General features: G+C 45.9%; 1 protein-coding gene across 3 annotated transcripts in view; it reads right to left on the bottom strand.

Moving 5' to 3' along the window:
- Positions 1-814: 814 nt before the first annotated feature.
- SMYD1 (SET and MYND domain containing 1) overlaps positions 815-22,442 on the bottom strand; it is a 41,075-nt gene continuing 19,447 nt past the window's right edge. Inside the window, exons 4-10 of one of the 3 annotated variants that reach the window (XM_030311066.1) lie at positions 18,387-18,517; positions 15,989-16,027; positions 12,882-13,071; positions 7,998-8,090; positions 5,718-5,881; positions 4,282-4,450; positions 815-2,984 (exon numbers count right to left, since the gene is read on the bottom strand). In XM_030311066.1, coding sequence (XP_030166926.1) covers positions 2,826-2,984; positions 4,282-4,450; positions 5,718-5,881; positions 7,998-8,090; positions 12,882-13,071; positions 15,989-16,027; positions 18,387-18,517 — 945 coding nt within the window. In that variant the 3' untranslated portion in view covers positions 815-2,825. The remainder of the gene's footprint in view (positions 2,985-4,281; positions 4,451-5,717; positions 5,882-7,997; positions 8,091-12,881; positions 13,072-15,988; positions 16,028-18,386; positions 18,518-22,442) is intronic. The other 2 variants (XM_030311068.1, XM_030311067.1) reach the window with 2 other exon arrangements.

Here is a 22,442-nt window from a genome sequence, read left to right as displayed (position 1 = left end):
ATTGAAGAAGGCAGTGGACAGAGGAATGTCAAGGATCCATGGTGGTGAGGGAATGAAAGGTGAAGCAAGGCCCTGAGGACATCAGAGGGGAAGAAGTCCACAGCACAGGTGGAGAGTTAGCTTTGTGGGAGGAGAGGGGCTCCCGTTCCACGAGTGTGAGAAGGAGGAAAAGAAGGTCAAGCACAGACAAGACGTGCATGAATGTGGGAAGAGGATTGAGGGAGTCCCATCTTCTGGCCTCTGTTTCTCCATGAAGCAGGAGATGAGGTTCTGCTGAAAGCAGAGGACTCGAGGACAAGAGCGAAGGCCTCAAACAGCTACTGGGCAAAAGGGAGAGACAGCCAATGAAGGGCACGTGAAATACTTCTGGGCTGCGCCCAAAGGCCAGCTGAGGTTGGCAAGGAGTTTGTAGAAGTGCATGTTTTCAGAGAGCCACTGTTCTACCTGACTGTTCTTAGCATCTCCAGGAGCAGCAGACAGAAAACAAGACAGCCAAATTAATCCAGGGTTGAGACTCTGCCAGGCAGAAAGGGACAACGGGCAGAAGCTTATTTGGAAGGAAGCAAAGAAAGTAGCAGGGTGAAACACTCCTACATGTCATATAGTAATCTGGGGTGGAGAAAAAAGAGAGGCGAAAAGGTAGGAAGCAATGACCAGAAAGCTAAACACCAAAAATGGAGAAATTGAGGTGCCTGGCTAGCTCAGTCAGTAGAGCATGTGACTCTTGAGCTCAGAGTTGTGAGTTCAAGCCCCACACTGCATATAGAGTTTACTTAAAAATAAAATAAAATAAAATAAAATAAAAATGGAGAAACTATGGTCAGGAGAGGGTGCTAATGGAAAAACTGGAAAGATATCTGTAATTGAGTAAAGAATCTGTGAAGCAAGAGGATTAGATGATTTTTGTGAGGGGACATTGAAGACACCAAATTTGAGGCAGAGGGGGTGGAAAATAAGACCATGAATATGGGAGCATGACCGGAGGAATGGCAGACGACAGTGACAGAGAAGGGTAGTGGGCGGGGGGCAGGTTTTATAGGAGGCGGAAGAGCGATTATTTCAATGTGCAGTTGGGCCCCTGGAAGAATGCTGGTGCCATCTGTAGGTCTGTTGGTATGAAGGCTTAGAAGAATGGCCAATCTTCCTGTGAAAGCTTCTAGAGAAGGGGGTATCCTTGAAGAAGAGCCAAATGCCAGACATGAATATTGTGCAAAGACGTAGCACATTCACAGAGCTTTTGGACAGTTTTTTGGCATATTTGCAGAGCCACTGGAGGCAGGGAGGCAGTGGGTGGTTTTGAGGATGAAAAAGTAGGAACAGAGGAACCAACACTTTAGGCAGAGATGACAAATATGGGGCCTGGTGGCATCGCTTCCAGATGGTTAGAGCTCTGGGGTCAAGGGTGGCCCCAGGTGGTATAGAAGAGTTGGTGACACTCCCCAAATGGATAGCTTTGCTCCAGGATTCCCCCAAAACATTGGTGAGGAGTTTAGGACCCCAGAAGGTAATGGGACAACTAGATTTGGCTGATCCCAAGACCCTAACTCTTGGGTGGAAACCACAGCAACCTCCCAGGAAATGATGACAAGTCAGTCACGTCCCCAAGGAGATCCTAACCTAGGCGTTCAGAGTCCGGATTAGACTTTCCCCCTGGTGAGACTTGCAGAGGCCTTGGGGAATGGGCAGTGAGAGAAATTAAGCAAGAGAAATCATAATTATTCCTTACCAGGAATAGAAATTTGCTCGGGGCCTATGATGACGCCTAAGCCAGTAAAGACTATCCAGCCACATGTAACCAAATAAAACCTCCCCAAACCAATTCTGCTGAACCCATGACCATCAGGTATATGTGTTTCCAAGCTTCTCCTTCAGCTTCACCCTGCTAAGACTTCAGTCCTGGTTGACCAGTGGCCAATAAAATCTCAGATATTGTTCAAGTAGCACCCACATCACAGGGAATCAAGGCTTGACAGTGAGGATGGGTGGGGGGAGACATTCCCTCTGTGTGTTTTAGAAATAGTTTCAGAATAATACTTGGAATCCAGACTTTAAACTGAGGCCTTGAGTGGTTTGGGCAAAGCCCCACCTATTTTTGCACATTCATCTCATTCTCATATTTACTAAGAGGTTTTGGTTCTCTGAGTAGAACTCAAATGGTCCAAACATCACCCCTTCTTTATAATCCCACACTAATCTGAGGAAACTAGACATCATCCATCCTAGTCGGACAAGACCTGAGTATTCCAGACCATGAGTAAGACCAGCAGTCCCTGAGATACCTGCACAGGTGGGTCAGCAGTCACTTGAGACTCCTGGCACCTGCCACCCTCTTAGCTCAAATATCATCTCCTCCATGACACTCCTCCAAATGCGTGTGCGCACACACACGCACACATGCATACACACACACATGCATACACACACACACACACATGCATACACACACACACACCAGCCACATGCCCTCCACTGCACCCCCCCCATATAGTTTACCATTGCATTTATTATTATACTGTGCTTTAATTGTTTACATTTTGTCTGCCCAGCTACATTTGAAGCCTCTTTATCCCTTGGGTCTACCACCCAATAAATATTTACAGGATAAATTGGGCGAGGCTAGGCTGGGCTGGGGTAGAGTTCAACTGAATCGAACTGAGTTTAAATGGACCAAAATGAACTTAGGAACATAGAGCAGTATACTCCCACAGCAACAAGCGTGAACATGACCCCGACTTCCTCATCAAGGGTCTTCCCAGAAACCTACCACCTCCAGAACGTCTCCCCAGGTCCCCAGCCACGGTGCCCCTCCCCCACCAGACCGGTCCTCATTGCTTCTTATGGAACAGAGCCGGGGCTGGCTCATTGCTGGGCTCTGCCATGACCTGCATGGGCTGGTTGTTCAGGGCGGCCTCACGCATCTTGTGGTACATGAACTCGTTCTGGCGGAACATGCGCAGCTCCATCTCCGTCTGCATCCGCATGGCCTGTCGGACATAAATACACGATAAACAGTGATGACAGGTCACCAGGACGTATTGGCCTCTGACCTACCTTCGCCCTTTTGGAAAGGGCAGACAATGAGGTAAATGACTCCCAGACACTGAGATTCAGCTGTTCCCACTCAGAGGACACAAAGATACACACACACACACACACACACACACACACACACACACACACATCCTCTGGGGGCTTGAAGTCCTGGGAGTGGGCTCGGTTTGCTAGGGAGAGGGAGGCAGACCCCTGAGAAAGTAGCTTGAGGGATTGTTCACAGCAGAGAATGCTTGTTCACAGGAACTGACAGGTGGGGATTGGGTTTGAACCCTGGATCCTGCACATAGGTCCCAACTAACACTGTGGGACCTTAGGCAAATGACACCTCCTTTCAGACCTCAGTTTCCTCACACATAAAGTGGGTGAGATTCCTTCATACGTCACAATGGAACAAGAAGATTACAGTATGTGATGCATAGAAAAGCCCCTATGCTCCCATATTTCCATGCAAGAAACATTTACCAAGGGCCAGGCATCATTGAGGCACTAAGGATACAGCAGTGAAGAAGGCAGAGCCTTTGGCAAACTTAATATACTATACGTAAAGTTAGTCTTCTCAGACATTTTATGACACTGAAGTCTGTCCTCTTTCCCTGTACCATACTGAATGAGGACCGTCCTTTGAACCCTGTCACCCTCAAATAAACCAGCTCTTCCAAACACAAAGGAAACCCCAGCTATTAAGACCAGGCCATTTGCTAGGCACTGTTCTGAGTGCTTTTTACACATTAACTCACTGAACCCTTATCACAACCCTATCCTTTCTCTCCATTTTACTGATGAGGAGACTGGGGCCCACACATTCCACGTTTGCACTCACACAGCTAGAAAGTGGTAAAGCTGGAGTTCAGTCTCAGCAGCCTGATTCCAGGGCCTACGCTCCCCAGCTCTGCTGTATGCGGCACAAATTCTAATGTACGTGGCCGCACGCATACTGCTGGTTAGGCTTTCCCAGTCCACGCTTGGAGCATCTCAGGGTTCAAACCTCAGCTTTGCCATCCACTCACTACGTGACCAGAGACAGGTTAATCCCCTTCCCGGGGCCTCAGTTTGCTCGGATGTAAAACAAGGGGGGTGGTGAACTAAAGCAGTTCTGAATTCCCTTCTGCTCCAGCAGGCAATCTATGGGACTCCCCAAATGCAGAGTCCAGAACTCTGGGGTCTGCAGCTCCCATCCTTAGAGAGCTCAGACCAGACAAGGACACCCATCTCTGAGATGCTACTTGCCTCTAAGTCCTTGGTGATTGGGTGGGAGGGTCCATGTGTCACCAGGAGAATGGCATAGGCTTTGCAGATCATCCCGTGCCCCACCTCAATGTTCCCAGCATGCCAGTTGGTCAGCCCTGCCCGCATCACAGCCATGCCCAGCTGGGCATTGTTGGGGTGGTAGAGCTTCCTGTGGGGGCATAGCAAATAATTGTACAAATCATCCCAACCTTCTTGAGAGGTGCACGGTATTTGACAGCTCACCATGTACCCTCATTGATTCAGTCCATCTGCTCTCCCATCAGCACCATGAGGCATCTACAGCCCATTGGGCAGGGCCTGAGCCACAGAGAAGGTGGGCAGTGACCAAAAACACCGAATGGTGAGGCTGTGAGAGCTGAGACTCTGACCTGGGCCACCAAGGCAAGTCCTCATGGGGAAATGGAGTCAGGATTGGACTCTGAACTAGAGGACAGGAGGCTGGGAGCTCTCAGGAGCACCCCAGCCTTCTCCCTGCAAAGTAGATGTTCAGGGGAATAAAAATAACTTGAATGTCCTTTTTGGGACAGAACTGTATTCTCACCTCCTTGGCAGGGTCCTAACAGAGCTTCCTTTTAGCATATTGTACAGTCTTCCTGGCTTTTGTTTATGAGGAACATTCTCTCCAAAAAAAATGTACCTTCTTGTGCCAACATACTCATTTGGTCAAAGATACAAATTCACATGCCAATGTGGACATGGAAGGCAAGAGAAAGACATTGGCAGAGGGAAGGCAGGAACTGTGCATTTTCTAATTTATAAGCAAGGATGGCTAACACTTTTTTTTCTTTAATAAAAGAAAGGTCACAGGGTTGCCTGTGCTGACTGCCAGGGGGAAATCCTTTCGAAGCACTTAAAAGCAAGCTGAACTTAGCCTTAAGAAAACCAAACGCAGAAGGGGCCACCCAAGTGGTAGATGTGCTAGAGGATTTGGGAAAGACCAGGGATGACCCATAGGTATCATCTCAGGTACTAACTCTGATCATTTGGTCAGTACCACTCAGAGCACCATGGTAAAAAGACTCAGTTGTAAAGATAAAAAGGACTGGGCCACCTGGGTGGCTCAGTCAGTTAAGCAGCCAACTCTTGATCTCGGTTCAGGTCATAATCTCACAGTTTGTAAGTTCGAGCCCCACATCAAGCTCTGCGCTGACAGTGCAGAGCCTGCTTGGGATTCTCTCTCCCTCTCTCCCTCTCTCTCTCTGCCCCTCCCCAATTCATGAGAACACACATGCTTTCTCTCTCTCTCTCTCTCTCAAAATAAGATAAATAAACTTAAAGATAAAGAGGACCATGGTCGATTACTGATGCCTCCCGTGGGTGCAGGAGGGAGAGACAGCAATATGGGTGCCATCTTTGCCATCCCTGGAATAGACACTTTTCCAGGAGACTTTCTGAGACCCAGCATTGTTACCTACATATAGCCATCCACCATCCTCCTGGCGTAGTGCGAGGCCTCCTCAAAGGCCTGGAGGTAGGAAAGGACCTCCGAAACAGTGCTCAGCATCCGCAGCGTGTAGAGGTTGGTGTCGGCAAACACCGGCTCCTGCTTCTGCAGGCACTCCCGGCACAATTTCACAACCTGGAGGAGACACAGGACCTGACCGTGACCACGGCACCGCAGCATGCACTTAGCTCACATATGGGGGCACCACGATGACACTAGACATTCGTTCTTTTAAGACCGAGGAAATGGCTGACAGAGGTGCAGGAGCACCAGTCTGTGATCTGAATAGTCTGTCATCCCTGCATGGAAAGGGTGACAGTGGGAGATATGGCTGACATATGACAAAAATGAGTTTTCATAATCAGTAGGTAGCAGAGAGTTATGAAAGACAGAGAGAGAGAGAGAGATTGGCTGATTGATTGATTGATTGATTGACTCTTACAATAATGCAATGAGATAGGTACTACTAACATTCCCGTTTTACCAGATGAGGAAACTGAAGCACAGAAAGGGTTAAGTGCTTTGCCAAAGTCACGCAGGTGGTAAAACATGGAGCAAGAATTCAAACTAAGCAGCCGGGCTTTATCTGAACCACCATTCCTGTGACTCTCCACCCTGGTTGGGCTCTGGGATTACCTGGAGACATTTTTAAAAACAGCAGTGTCTGGACCCTACCCCAGACCAACTGAAAGCAAATATCTGGGGGAGGGACCCTGGCATCTGTAGGGTGTATAAGCTCCTGGGTGGTCCTTATGCAGAGAGTTTGGACAATCATTCCCCGATGGAAGCATACAAGATGAGCTGGCAGAAAGGGAGGCTCCCAGGAGGCTGGGAGACCCACCAGGAGGATGTCACCTTGGTTCTGGTAAGGAATAAGATGGGCCTGACCCCACTGAGCTTGGAGTCAGGCTTTTCTGACTGATTCCTGTGTCCACATGGGCTTGGGTTGCATCCTACAAAGTCAGATGGCCTCTAGATTTTAGTTGTTCATTGTTCCCCCTTCACTTGCCGCTGTCATGGGAGAAATGTCACACAATTCCTTCCATCTCAAATGAGCGGAAACTAATTTTGCTCTGAGACTCTCCCAGAGTCCCATGGGTGGGGGGTGTGACCAACTGTGGACTGACATCAATCCATCCTGAAGACAATCCTCTTAACCCCACGGGGCCAGTGTCCAGGTCTACACCTGGTCCTGTTAGGTTTGAATGGAAGGGGAGAAATGAGAAGTCAGAAGATTGGAACCAGCGGAGCCCTCCTGATTGCTTCAGCTCCTACGTCGTGCCTCTGACATAGGTTTTCCACATTGTACAGTAACACCCTGCTGGCGTGCCTGTCTCCCCACCCATGAGAACTCCTGGGAGACAAGCAGCATGTCTCGCGTTGGTCACCCCACCAGTAAGGGCTCACAAATGTGCAATGAATATGTAAATGAAGAGGATGAAAATAAAGGAGAAGCAGGTGGAAATGAAAACAAATTCATCTCTCACTGCCATGCCTTGGTGGCTTCCAAACCCAGCTACATGCCTGGGTTGTTGAAAGAGCCTGGGGGAAAGACACTGATTCACAGTCGCTGTGTTCTGTTGCAGATTTGACAAATCATATCTTAGGGGGCGAGACATGGGAATCTACATTTCCAACAAGCTGCCCAGGTAAATCTGATGCAAGTACTCTGCAGGTCAGTGTGTGGCAGTGGGTCTCCATTTTGGGTGCACATTGGAATCACTTGAGAGTTTTAAAAATCCTGACATCTGGGTTTTACCCCCAAGAGATTTGGGTGAAAATGTCCTAGGTCGGAGCCTGAGCATCAGGAGTTTTCCAAGATTCTAGTGTACATCCAGTTGACAATTCCTGCTGCTTCGAGAGCCAGGGCTGAATGCTCAGTTGGTAGAGACTGGAAACTGTAGCCAGGACATGCATTCAATTAGGAAAAAGCAGGCAACCCACTGCCATTTCCATTTCTCCACCTCTGATGCCAACCTGAGATATCACAGACCCCCCAGGGACATTTGCCAGGCTGCCTGTGCTCTCCTCAGACCCAGTTTCAGTCGGTTGAGCAATCACTGAGAACATATCCCCAAGAGATGCTAAAGGCTTAAGGGCAAGAAGAGTCATGGTGCAAACCAAGGGCTATCCTCCAGAAAAACAACCTGCTGGGTAGCCTCCTCATCTCCACCCCTCCCCATGTCCCTCCCATACTAGAGAATCTTTCTGCCTTCTTCCCCACCTCATCCCTATAAAAATGAATTCTTACCTCATGGTATAAACCCTCAGAGCGAGCCTTGTCAATTTTTTCCAGTGTATCCTTGGACAACTGTATCATTTCCTTTACCACTTCCTGAGAGGGCTGGGAAAAAAGGAACATTGAGTTAGAGACCCCCTCACGAAGCAACCCATTGCATCTTTGAATAGCTGCCATCTTTGACATTCAATGTAGGACAAGATTAACGCTTTCCTCATTCTGAATGCTTCATTTCCATAAATGCTGCTCAAGATCCCTATAGCTTTTCCAGCTCCCTCATCATGCTTCTGACTCACATGCATTTTCGACTGACCAAGCCCCAGCACCTTGCTGCCAGACAATTGTTCCCCACCTGGTGCTCATGCCTGGGTTTTGGAACCCCAGTGCAGAATCTGACATTCTCATTCTATCACCCAAAATATCTTCCATTATTTGTCTTTACTTCAAGTCAACCATGGGTTCTACAGGTAATGCCCTCGCATTTTAGTCTTCGCACAAGTCATGGATTTAAATACTGACTGGCACAGGACTGAGGACAGAAGCTTACGGCTTAACCAAAAAAACGTGCTCCAGTTTGCCATTGAGCTCATTATAGAAGGGACTTGTGGTTGTGGGCATTCAAACCCTTCCAAAGTATCTTTGTACCCAGTTCATATTTCTTTGTCTTGACCAAATTATATCATGAGAGAATTTGTCAGCTGTCTCTGTGAAATCTAGACTCATCAGGTTTACTGCATTTGCCTACATGGTCCAGTGATCTTATTTTTCAAAAACCAAGGTTTGATATTTCAGGCAAGGAGGCACCATAATTAAAAGCCCACGAGGGCATCATAATTTTGAATAAGAAGTGCCAAACTTCCCAGTGTCCAAAGAGAAAGTTTACTTGCTGGGCTCATCCATATCAGAAACTCTTTTCCGGAATACAAAAATAAGAATTTTTTTCTTTTCCTTTTTTTTTTTTTTTGCCTACACAAATCTGATAAAACTTTTTTCCAAAATGAAAAAAACTTTGTTATTTATTCCGACCATAAAAATGATATATAGAAGTTGTAAAAAAACAAAAAACAAAAAACTAAAACACGTGAAAAAAGCATGGAGAAAAACCAGAAATCCTTGGAATCCACCCAAAGATGAACATAGCATTTTGAGGAACACTTTCCAATGCATATATACAGGAATAATATTTAAAATATTTAACAACTGGTACAGGAAAGGCACTGACCAATCAGAACAGACACTGACCATAAGCAGCCATACATTTATACGGCCTTAGCAGTATATCCTGGCTGAACCACCTGTACATGTGCACATGCGTGTGTGTACATGCCAACAGCACCAAATATTTCTTCTAACTGAAATAGTATCAGATTTCCGTCTATAGTCTATTTCTTTCACTCAGTACGTTATGGATATTTTCCCCTGTCAATATAAAAATACAGCACCACGCTTAATAATTATAGACTTTTCCACTATATAAAGCCAGAATAATTTATTCAACCAGTTTTCCAATTTTTTCACTGTAAGGAATTGGGTCCAATGGCTCCATTTCGATTTGCTGCTTACGTTGTTTTGTGAGATCATGACCTTCACCAAACCACCAAAAAGTAACAAGAGGATGGGCATCTGTTCCCATAAAAATACAGTCCCTTAATAGATGGAGATCAGGATCTTCCCTTGGTCTCCCAGCTGTCCTGAGCCAGTTCTATACTGAGTATCCACCTTGCAGTATGAGAGGCCCTGGCCAGGACAGCTTGCTTCAGGGTCAGGATCTTCTAAGGAATGGCCTTTGTATTTATTCTTCTACGCACTGCACTTCGGCTTCCGCAGAGTTCTTAACTAACTAAAGTGTTAGTTAACTAACACTACGGTCTTGACTACCCTCATTTCCTTCTGCATCTGGCCTCCCTGGAATCCTTCTGCATCTCTGGGGTCTTGCGTGGCCTGACGCCAACAAGTGTTGCATCCACCAGTGCTGTGATTTCTGCTCACAGGCCTCACTCCTGACCCAACCTTTGTCTTGATCTTTGATGTGGCTCAGATTTCTGGCTTCTGGCTACCCTCTAGCCCCAGAGTACTTCTTTGCCTTCTGTTAACTCGGATCGTGTCTCGGTTCCAGACAGGTCATTTAAGTGCATATCTGCTTTCCTAAACTCATTTGAATCAAGCACATAAGTAAGAGGGGGTCTATGTCTCATCTGGTTGGGCAGAGTTCTGTAACTGGTAGTCCAGAGGTGTACCACCAATCTGTCAAACCTAGATTTTTCCTTTCATCCATTGCTTGTTGCTCATATAATGGCTCATTGAAGCACTTCTAGTTTATGAGCACTAATCTCTAATCTATAGTAAGTTCCATCATCTTTAAAACTCAAAATTTGTAGGGAATCTTCTGGAGAAATCAGGGTAGAGCTGGAGAATACCAAGTGGTCAGGTACTAATAAAATTCTTGTTCAATTTGATGTTGTAAGGAAGAGTGTTACTTCAAGCTTTGGAAGTGAATCAAATTTGCTCAAGGAGGCAGCTGCCAAGATTCTCAAAACAACCTGGCTAGTAGGTTGTTAATTGCATGTGCAACATGTGATAAAGCTATTCTGAGAAAGGAAATAGGGCTGTTCCATTTGGCTCCACTTTTCAGAGTAAAGGCAGGAAAGCAGGATCTGCAGATAGGATTTTAGGAACCCTGCAGAGAGAGACTCTCCTCCCCAGAAATACAAAATAAATAGAAAACCAGGAGGACAAGAGTAAGGAGCTGGAGCAGAGGGAAACGTCAGTGGAAGAGGAGCGAGAGGAAGAGGAGGAGGAAGACTAGGAGGAAGGGGAGAAGTCAGCAGATGGGGAGGAATCATCAGAAGGGAAGGACCCACTGGAGAGGGAGGAGCCAGAAGTAGAAGAGAAGAGGGAAAGAGGGATACTGGTTCCCCAACGTTGAAAAACTGGCATATTCCTATCGTGAAAACCAGGGGTGAGAACTGAGGAGACAGAAAAAGAAAAACCTAAGCAATCCAAACAAGGAGGGCCCAAAGCTACAGTTGAGGGGAATGTTAAACATTTTGGTGTTATTTTTGCATTTTGTAAATATTTGGTTTTGACTTTGATCCAGGTTAACATACGCACACATATTAACGAGTTAACACATACATGTATTAAGGAGTCAGGAGGCATTCTGATGCGAATCAAAAGTTTGAGGAGGAGTCACAAAGCCTGGATTACTGGACAGGGCTTATCAGGCTGAGATAACGCATTATAAACGCATTTAAAGAAAAGCAGCTTTGACAACCACATAGATAGGATAAGCTTGAAAAAACTGCTAACAGTGCAACTCCCTTTTTACAGATGAGGACACTGGCTCAAAAGGAAGATGCTTGCCCACACTCAGAAACATTCAGTGTCATAGCCCGAACTCTTAACACTGGCCTCCTGGCTCATTTTCCAGTATTCTTTCTACTACATTATAATGGCCTTGAATTTGCCTTAGGATGCACTGCTTTTTAAAAAATTATACTCAATATTTGGGGCACTTGGGTGGCTCAGTTGCTTAAGCGTCCGACTCTTGATTTTGGCTCAGGTCATGATCTCATGACTCGTGACATCGAGCCCTACACTCGCTGACAGTGCAGAGCCTGCTTGGGATTCTCTCTCTCCCTTTCTCTCTGCCTCTCCCCTGCTCTCTCTCTCTCTCTCTCTCTCTCAAAATAAATAAGCATTTAAAAAAATAAAAATAGGTTAAACTCAATTTTTTTCTGATGAATTTTTTTGGTTGACTAATTTTGGTTTGGGTTACTTTTATTTATTTTCATAGAGAAACCAAATTTTACATAAAAACAATAGAAAGCTTTTGCTTTGAATCCAGGTAGGTTCAAGCAGAAATCATCAATCTTTTATATCAAGAGAGACGCCAACTCTGCAATTCCACACTGGAAGACGTGGGCATATCGTCACCAGCTGGTAGCAGCGTATCTAAAGTAAAGAGAGGAGAACCAAGAGCCACATATTGCGTGGTCGTATTCCTAGCCAGGAGCCTTCATTCCTAGGTCTCTTTACCTGAGGCCTTGACCTCTGGAGGCCTCCTTCCAGAGGAGGAGGAGGGAACCTTGAAGATTCTCTCCCCCACTCCAACTTGGTACCCAGTACTTTTCTACCCTTAGCCCTTCCCCCACAGCTTCTTCCACCCTCTCCCCATCTCAGGTCCATAAAACTGCTGAACCCCTTTGGCTGAGCCCCTCAGCAGGGAGAAGACCCCCACCTGACCCTCCACCTGTGCACTTTTCCATGGGGGAAAATGGAACAAGAGGAGTCCAGTTTTAGCCTTTTGTTTATACCATTGCTGGGCTCTCTCCCAGCTCAGCCAAGCTCCTGAAATCCCCCTCAGGAATCCTTTAGCTGCTTGGTGGTCTCACCAGCAACCAGGCAGCAAGCTATTCAGGATTTAAGCACATTACCCAATCTCTACATTGCCCATTTCCATGGGACTAGGAATATCTTTGTGATAACCAGGCAAATAATCTCTTTGCCCATCTGGTCTCAATATATGAAACTCTCAGCATTACTTAACCAGCAAAAGGGCACAGAGAAGAACTAAAATTTACTCAGTGTCCACTCTGTATGCCACTCCCTTTACATTTATCACTTTGTTCAGTCCCCACAGCAACCCCTTCTGGTGGGTGCCATCATTCCTATTTTACAGATGAGAACACTGAGCAACTTCACCAACGCAAACACCTGGCAAGTGGTGGCCCCAGGATGCTAGCTGGTACCTTTCCTCTATGTCCTGTCCACCACCCCACAGCACCTTTCTAATAGTCACAGGCTGGTTCTCTGCACGGATGAGCTGTGAAATCCACCCTTGCTGGCTCCCAGAGAAGATGGTCGCAGACACCCCAGGAGCAGGACTACAAGTACCTTCGGGTCATCTTTCACCCCCAGAAAGAGGTCATCCTTCAGCTTTTTTTGGCAGTGCTCACACGTGCAGTCAAAGTAGTACTGCTTCTTCAGCTGCCTCTTGCGCTCCTCACTGACGTTAAGGAAGTCGATATAGGATACGGTCAGCTCCTCTCCTTCTGAGATCTTGCCCAGGGCCCGGAGCTCAATTCTGGACAAGGTAGAGGAAAGAGTAAATCAAATCCAGGGCTCTCAGAGTGGGGTCTCTGCTCTCCAAGGTCTCAGGGAGTTGAGTCTTAAAGACAACTCCCACTAGCACTCCAAGAAAACTCCCAATCCCACCCCCACCCCCAAAGGACCCAAAGGACAATTTTCTGGATAATTCTGCTCTACACATTATAACAATCAAATCTGCTCCATTCAGTTAATTGCTCTGAAATCCAATTAAATGGATTCCCAGGAGAGGGCTGGGCACAGTCACAAAGCCATACGTAGCTTCCCCGCCTGCAATTATCCCTGTACATTTAGCTACTGGATGCCTGCAACAAAGGAAGGGAGAAATAATAAGGTAAACATTCCAAATAGGAGAAGACTCAACAGTTGCCTCTGCTTAGTTTAGAGACTACTCTTTTGAAAGTACGTACATTCAGTTACCCACAATTGTGGCCTGTTCTGGGTTCAACATTAAGCCCTCCCTCACCTACCCCTCAGTCCACTGGTTCTGGTCTACGTTATGGAAAGAGACAGGCCTGGAGATCGTCGATGACGAATAAACAAAGGCTGGCTCTGTTAGCCTGCTGCATTGTTCATTTTGTATTTACCGGGGGGGGGGGGGACGCGGGTTTTGGTTGAAGGTAGGTAGCAACAGCAGATGGCATTTCAATCCCCTTCCAGCCTAGACCTGACCCTCTCATTACCTACAGCACTACCACCTTACCAGGTAACAGATACAGAAGGTGCTGAGGACAAAAGCCCACTCGCTGCAGAGCTGACATCCAGCTAAGCGGAACAAGCAGAGCAGCTCATGGGCCTCTCAATCATGCACCCTCCACCACAAGGCCAGGAGCTACAGAGAACAACCAGGGAGCCCCGCAAGCTGGCTGCCTAGCTGTGCTCTTGTGTCCCCCCAGGATCTTCTCACTGCCCAGTGGGAAGCCATCACCCAGAGAGTGGGTGGCAGGACGCAGAGGGCTGGGGAGAACATCTGCAGACAGGTCTGTGTTTATTTCCGCTGCCTCCCAGAGAGGCTGAGTCAGACACCATGTGACCGGCTCGTTCCACACACTCTGAGGTGACAACCAGGTGAGTAACCACTGACTGGAAGTGACAGGCATGTCCAAGTATCTTAGGTGACCACTTAAGGTAAAAAAGCCTTCTCCCAAATCGGGGTACCCTGACATGCCAAATAAACGTGATAATATATACAAACAATTCAGAGGGAGCCTGGCAAAGTCTCAGTGCCTGTTCATGTGCCCATGGGACCCCTTTCTTTTCTTCCCCACCCCAGTTTTTGGCAGCAGCTGTCCTGCCATGGTGAAAGGCAAGAGGGAGAGGTGAGTTGTATGATTCTCCTCACAGCCCAGCTTAGAATCCTAATAGTCTCAACTGCAGGGGATCAACATCCTCATTTCACAAGGGAGGGCACCGCCACCCAGAGAGGGGAAGGAACTCCCCCCATGAGGTCCCACAGCACTTTGGCAACAGTCAAGATGAAAAATCGAGTGCCATTCACACTTCACCTCAATATAATCCTCTCCCTAGAGTGTCCTCAGTCTGCCTCCCAGGTCTGCCATGCACAGGGAAAGAAATGCACCAAAGCCTTTGACTTCAGAGCTCTGCCAATGTTCTAAATCGTTCCATGCGAACAACTCCTGGGCCAGTGTTGAGTGTGGATCTCTGGCATCTGGTCCTGGTAAGGTAAGTAATTCTGCCCCCACCAACCCCACACGGCTCCATTGTGACATATTCCCATTCAACAGTGATTCAATGCCAACTGAGTGAGGATTCCCAATAGCCTTTCTTCCTATCACAGCTCAGTCAGTTCTCGCAAGGTCTCAGAGTATCTCAAATTATCTCAATTATGTAGAGAATTTTCAAAACCAAATGAACTTCGTGTCCCTTAAATATGAAAATATGCATGCCCCATTTCACCTTACTTGGGATTCGGGGTCAGGGGATGAATAGCAACCATCAGTCCATTCTCCCTTTTCCATCTTTAATGCCTGCAATTCTGGAGTTCAGCTAACTGAGGCACACATAGGCAACTTATTTAACGTATTTATTTCTTGGAGAGATTAGAAATGCAGTGCAGAGCCCCAGAGACTTAAAATTAGGAAGGTCCCTAGAGATGTGCTCATCTTGACCTTTGCTCTACAGATGTGGGGCCAAACGCCCAAGGGATGATGGGAATCATCCAAAGTCACATGTAATGCAGACCAACACATACTCCAATGCAGCAACCACTCCTACCCCTGCCTTCCCAGAGCCCAAACTCCCATGCAGAGTTTTGTTCTTAATCTAAAGAGCATTTCAAGTACTTTCAAACCCAGCCTGAGAAATAGATCCACCTGGGGCCATTTATTTGTCACTAAGAAAAGTCAAAGCAAAATCTTACCTAAACCACTAATTCATAGTTGGCCAGAAACATTGAACAAACAGCGTAAATAAATATTTATCAAAAAGATTGCAGCTACGGGTGCTATATTCAGAAGACAGTCTGGGTGAGAAATTGGGGGTTATACATAAACACAGTCCCTTTAGTACGTCAGTAATATCAGCATCCTCATTTTATATAAGCAGGACTTCGACGGACAGCGTGGGTTTTGCTAAGGTGATGTGGACTAGAAGGGACTGGCATGCTTCGGGATTGGGGTAGTGAGAGAAGCAAGGAGTGAAAGACAGGAAAGAAAAGAAGCAAAGGCACGGTGGGGAGTGGGTGGGTGAGGAACAAAACGATTAATATATATGCATTTAAAATATAGCATTCAGCAAAGACCAGACTCTGGGCTGTGGAAGGATATTACAGCCAGAGAGCAGCTTCGGAGTCTCGGGAGGGGGCGGCCCCAGCAAACCAGGCAAGTGAGGGAGATGGGTCAGAGGGGCAGGGATGCTTGCAAGGACTGACCCACCTCATCTGGGTGTGAAACATGGATTTCACTGCCTCATGACTGAAAGACAAAACAGACACCCGAATGGAAATCATTACCATTGGCTGGTCCAGTACAGCTAGCAAGGGAGCACAGCATTCCAGCTTATGCAATGAAAGCTTTGGCCATCACCACCACCTTTATCCCAGCCCCTTCCAGTGGGGGCTCACTTGACAAGAAGCAGACTGCTATAGTGGAAAGTGCACTGGATTTAGAATGAGAAGTTCTGGGTTCAAAGGTCCTCAGCTCGGGACAAGTTATTTCCCTTTCCTGGGCTCACCGTCCTCAACTGCAACCTGGTAATGGGACTACCATGAGACAGTGCATTTAATAATAGGTGCTAAACCCTGTATGGGTGCTGTTATCTCACTCACAAGCATCGTGGCCTCTTTGATGTCTATCTTGGGGACTGTGTGAACTGCAAATGGAGGTTGGTTCGGTCACATAGGTAGTATGTAAAATTCCATGTAAAATTCCATTGGGTTAGAATTGGGTTCTTTCCACTATGGCAGGCAGCTAGACTATGACTGCAAAATCACCTTCTTTTGCACAACAGCCAAGAAGCCAGGTAAATATGGCTGCTCAAAATTAGTGGATGCAAAGAAGCCAGAGCAGACATCAGATTTGGTCTGAAGAAAGGGTTCCTGGGCTCCTACAGCTGTTACATGTAGTGACGGGGGGGGGGGGGGGTGCTGGGTCAACACTGCTTAGGGGAGTGGTGTCCCAAAAGACCAGCCCCATATATGGCTGAATTTGATCCTCAGCCAAGCAGGCTAACCTGGGACAACAGCCCCTCTGAGGAGTATTCTATGAGGTCCACGTCAATGACCCCAAGAGGCTTAGCAAGGGAAATGCAAATTCCGGGGAAAAATGATCTGGGTCCCAAATAAACTTCTCTGTCTTGAGTAACTTTCTCACTTGCTTAGAGCCTGGTGTCATGCAGGCCTTTGTTTCCAGAAATAGGAAGGAAAAGGGAAAGCAGAGTCCTTGCTATATTGGGGTTTAGACTTGATTCTTGACTGCGAACCAGAAACCATTGTCTCTGGTTTCCAGGAAGTTTGGGGGCAAAGCAGCTCATTGTTGATGGCTCAGAGTTGACTTACACCTGTCATAAAATCTTGTCTCATCTCTAAGAGCAAAATAAGTAATATTGCTTAGGCCTCGTCCTCCAAATTCCCCCAGCCCTGAGTCATGGACAGCCAGGCTCTCATTCTGTTTGCTGACTTCTCCATTTATGCCCATCCCAAGATCCATTCTTTGTCCTTCTGTCCCCTGATCTGTGCCTTGGGAGTTGGGGGTGAGGGGGGATGACCTCTGGGAGCCTCATCACCCAGAGTCCTTTGCTCTCTGGCTTCTGGTTGGAGTTTGGCCAGTGGGAGGGGATCAGAAGATGGGAGGAGAGGGAGGCTGGGGTATTTAATTCTCCTGGCTCCCTCTCTGCCTGGCCATGGTTCCAGCAGTGCCAGTTTTCTCTACCAGTACAGCCAAGCCACTGGGTGGAGAGTGGAGAAACGGAACTCTCCCATGCTACAGCTCTCACCAGATGCAGGAACAGTACTTCCTCCACCTGCCCCTCCAGGTCTGGAGGTGGTAAGGATTTCATACTATTGCTAGACCCTGCACACCTCACCATTCCTTGTTAGTTACTTAAACTTTACCCCTACTTCTGTAAATTTTCCTGTTATTAAATTATCTTTGGGTAAACACTGAGTGTACCTTCTGATTTCTGCTGGGACCTTGACTAATATATGCTTCTGCCAAGCACCTTCTCAGTTGATGTTGTTCTGCAATGACTGCCTGATAGATAATCCCAGGCTTTGAGCTTTAAAACAGTAGAGGTTTGGAGTGCCTGGATGGCTCAGTCAGCTAAGTATCTGACTCTATATTTCAGCTCAGGTCATGATTTCATGGTTCGTGGGACAGAGCCCCACATCCATGCTGACAGCATGGAGTCTACTTGGGATTCTCTCTCCCTCTCTCTCTCTCTCTCTCTCCCTCTCAAAATAAATAAATTACCTAACACATCTAGGCAGCCTCAAGAAACATGCAAAGACTCAGTTATTACCCATGTGGAATCCTTTGCTTTCTCATTACCTTTATCTTATCCACAATTATTCTAGAATGAAATGTTTTTTATTTAAAAAAAATTTTTTTTTGTTATCTTTATACCCAATGTGGGGCTTGAACTAATGACCCCAAGATCAAGAGTCGCTTGCTCATCCAATTGAGCCAGCCAAGTGCCCCTAGAACAAAATTTCTATTTGCTGCCCAGTCAAAATCCATGCTAGTTCAGGTTCCACAGTTTGGTTTAGGTCAAGTAGAGAAAACACAATAGGGTCCACATCCCCATGATACCATCCCCAGTTAAAGACATACTCACTTGCCATTGTTAAATATAACGGTGCAGTTGGGCCAACAGTCATGGTTCACCAAGCCCAGGTTGGGGAAGATGCCCACACCCACTGCCTGCAGGCCTCTCTGGTCACTGAGTGTGAAGCCATTGCAGCTAATCTACTCAGAGGAAAAGATAAAACAGTCGATTAACAGACATAGACCAAGGACAGAACACCATCTTGTCTGTTCAAAGTTCAAGAAAATAGAAGACTCAGTCTAATCCTGGAGATGCTTAGAGAGTCTGCAACAAAACAGTTAATCTCTTGTTCTCTAGGTGACTCCAAAGGACCCTCAAGGTGAGCACCCTGGGAGAGTACTGTACTTGCCAAAAAACAAAGCCACCTTGGAAGCTTTTGGTAGCTGTATTCTAAACAGGCCAAAGATGGAAACGTTGGTTCTGAGAAGTCTCCCTCTTTTCCTGTTTCTGGGTCTCACATGAGTTTTCCCCAGTATCTATTTTGGTTTTTCTCCGTGACCTGCTCTGCCTTACTCTGTGTATGTGTGTGCATGCACATGCACGTGTGTGTGTGTGTGTGTGTGTGTGTGCGTAGATACAGAGGGCTGTGTGCCTCCCCTGCTTCCTTTGCCTACCCACCCTCAACTCCTATAGCTGCTCATAAAATTGACATCTCTTTTGGATTGTTTTGGGTCTGGTGGATGGATATTTTTTACTCCTGTTCACAATTTTAAAATCTGTTGATTGTAACACTTAACATATATCTTTGAATGCAAGACAAATCAAGTTGGTTACTACTTATGTGGCACTCTATTGATTTCCTTTCCCCCCAAATCACTTATTCTTTATAGAAACAAATTCCAAATACCTTTTCCGAAAAAATGCATAAGAATAAATACAACCTAGAATACATTAACCACTGCACACAAACGTCTGCTGTCTGCATAAATACGTATGTAAACATGTGCTACACTGTGCTCATGCATATGCATGCATGCACTCATGTGGCTATGTGTCATAGATATTGCAGGAATGTCCCTTTCTCCATTCAATCTCGCCAGTCATTCAGCAAATACATGAAGTCAAGCCTGTCAGTACCACTAACAAGCTGTTACCTCGGGCAAATTTCCTTCTTCTCTGAGCCTCAGTTTTCCCATCTGTAGGTTGGACTAGATGATCTCTAAGAGTTCTTTCAGCTCTGCACTTTGGTGATTATGTGGTCTTGTGACTCTAGTCCCTGGACCACTTTAGGGATACCCAGGATCGGTCTGTGACACCCATTCACCCCAAGGCTATAGAGCATAACTGCTAAGAGCAAAAAATCTAGAATCACCTGCCAGACTGCTTCTACTCCTTTCTTGGATACCAGCCCATTATCACTATGTGGGCTTTGGAGATAACATAGCCTCTCCGGGCCTAGGCTTCCTATTCTATAAAATTGGAGTGCTAAAGGCAATGATTTCATCTTGTATTTAAAGATTGCATAAAATAAATATATGGAAAGTTATGATGGTTAATTTTATGGTTAATCTGGGCTGTAGTGCCCAGATATTTAGTTAAACAGTATTCTGTATATAACATTTAAATCGGTAGACTAGGGGTGTCTGGGTGGCTCAGTCAGTTAAGTGTCCAACTTCGTCTCAGGTCATGATCTCACAGCTTGTGAGTTCGAGCCCCACATCAGACTCTGTGCTGACAGTTCAGAGCCTGGAGCCTGCTTTGGATTCTCTCTTTCTCTCCCCAAAATAAATAAACGTTAAAAAGTTTAAATCAATCAATCAATCAATCAGTAGACTCTGAGTGAAGCAAACTAGCCTGCATAATGTATAGGTGGGCCTCATGCCATCAGCTGAAGCCCGTATTTTTTTTTACATTTTATTTTTCAACGTTTATTTATTTTTGGGACAGAGAGAGACAGAGCATGAACGGGGGAGGGGCAGAGGGAGAGGGAGACACAGAATCTGAAACAGGCTCCAGGCTCTGAGCCATCAGCCCAGAGCCTGACGCGGGGCTCGAACTCACGGACCGCGAGATCGTGACCTGGCTGAAGTCGGACGCTTAACCGACTGCGCCACCCAGGCGCCCCTACATTTTTAAAAAATACAATTTATTGTCAAGTTAGCTAACATACATTGTATACAGTGTGCTCTTGGTTTCAGGGGTAGATTCACATGATTCATCGTTTACATACAACACCCAGTGCTCATCCCAACAAGTGCCCTCCTCAGTGCCCATCACCCATTTTACCCTCTCCCCAACTGCCCCATCAATCCTGTTTGTTTCTGTATTTAAGAGTCTCTCATGGGTTTACCTCCCTCTCTGTTTAAAACTATTTTTCCCCTTCCCTTCCCCCATAGTCTTCTATTAAGTTTCTCAAGTTCCACATATGAGTAAAAACATACGATATCTGTCTTTCTCTGACTTATTTCACTTAGCATAATACCCTCTAGTTCCATCCACATTGCTGCAAATGGCCAGATTTCATTCTTTCTCATTGCCAAGTAGTATTCCATTGTATATATAAACCACAGCTTTTTAAAAAAATCTTTTTTAATGTTTATTTATTTTTGAGACAATGTGAGAGACAGAGTGCAAGCAGCGGAAGGGCAGACAGAGGGAGACACAGAATCCGAAACAGGCTCCAGGCTCTGAGCTGTCAGCCCAGAGCCCGACATGGGGCTCGAATTCACGAACCATGAGATCATGACCTGAGCCAAAGTTGGACGCTTAACCGACTGAACCACCCAGGTGCCCCAAAACCACATCTTCTTTATCCATTCATAAGTTGATGGACATTTGGGCTCTTTCCATGATTTGGCTATTGTTGGAAGTGCTGCTATAAACATTGGGGTGCATGTGTCCCTATGAAACAGCACTCCTGTATCCTTTGGATAAATTCCTGGTAGTGCTGTTGCTGGGTCATAGGGTAGATCTATTTTTAATTTTTTGAGGTACTTTCTCTGTTTTCCAGAGCGGCTGCACCAGTTTGCATTCCCACCAACAGTGCAAGAGGGTTCCCGTTTCTCCACAATCTCACCAGCACCTGTTGTTTCTTGAGTTGTTAATTTTAGCCACTCCGACTGGTGTGAAGTATTTCCCTGATGATGAGTGATGTTGAGCATATTTTCATGTGTCTGCTGGCCATCTGGATGTCTTCTTTGGAAAAGTGTCTATTCATGTCTTCTGCCCATTTCTTCACTGGATTATTTGTTTTTCGTGTGTTGAGTTTAGTAAGCTCTTTATAGAATTCGGATACTAACCCTTTATCCAGTATGTCACGTGCAAATATCTTCTCCCATTCTGTCGGTTCCCTTTTAGTTTTGTTGATTGGTTCCTTCACTGTGCAGAAGTTTTTGTCTTGATGAGGTCCCAATAGTTCATTTTTGCTTTTATTCCCCTTGCCTTTGGAGACGTGTCGAGGAAGAAGTTGCTGTGGCTGAGGTCAAAGAAGTTGTTGTTTGTTTTCTCCTCTAGGAGGAGATGGTTTCCTGTCTCACATTTAGGTCTTTCATCCATTTTGAGTTTATTTTTGTGAATGGTGTAAGAAAGTGGTCCAGTTTCATTCTTCTGCATGTTGCTGTCCAGTTCTCTCAGCGCCATTAGCTAAAGAGACGTTTTTCCATTGGATATTCTTTCCTGCTTTGTCAAAGATTAGTTGGCCATATATTTGGGTCCAGTTCTGGGTTCTCTATTCTATTCCATTGGTCTGTATTATCTGTTTTTATGCCAATACCATACTGTCTTGATGATTACAGCTTTCTAATAGAGGCTAAAGTCCAGGATTGTGATGCCCCAGGCTTTGAGTTTTGTTTTTTTTTTTTTTTTTCAACATTACTTTGGCTATTCAGGGCCTTTTGTGGTTCCATACAAATTTTAGGATTGTTTGTTCTACCTTTGAGAAGAATGCCAGTGCAATTTTGATTGGGATTGCATTGAATGTGTAGACTGCTTTGGGTAGTATTGACATTTTAACAATATTTATTCTTCCAATCCATTAGCACGGAATGTTTTTCCATTTCTTTGTATCTTCTTCAATTTCCTTCATAAGTTTTCTATAGTTTTCAGCATACAGATCTTTTACATCTT

Source organism: Lynx canadensis, chromosome A3 (genome assembly GCF_007474595.2).
Source record: "Lynx canadensis isolate LIC74 chromosome A3, mLynCan4.pri.v2, whole genome shotgun sequence".
Taxonomy (NCBI): Eukaryota; Metazoa; Chordata; class Mammalia; order Carnivora; family Felidae; genus Lynx; species Lynx canadensis.
This window is presented reverse-complemented; position numbering and strand designations above follow the sequence as displayed.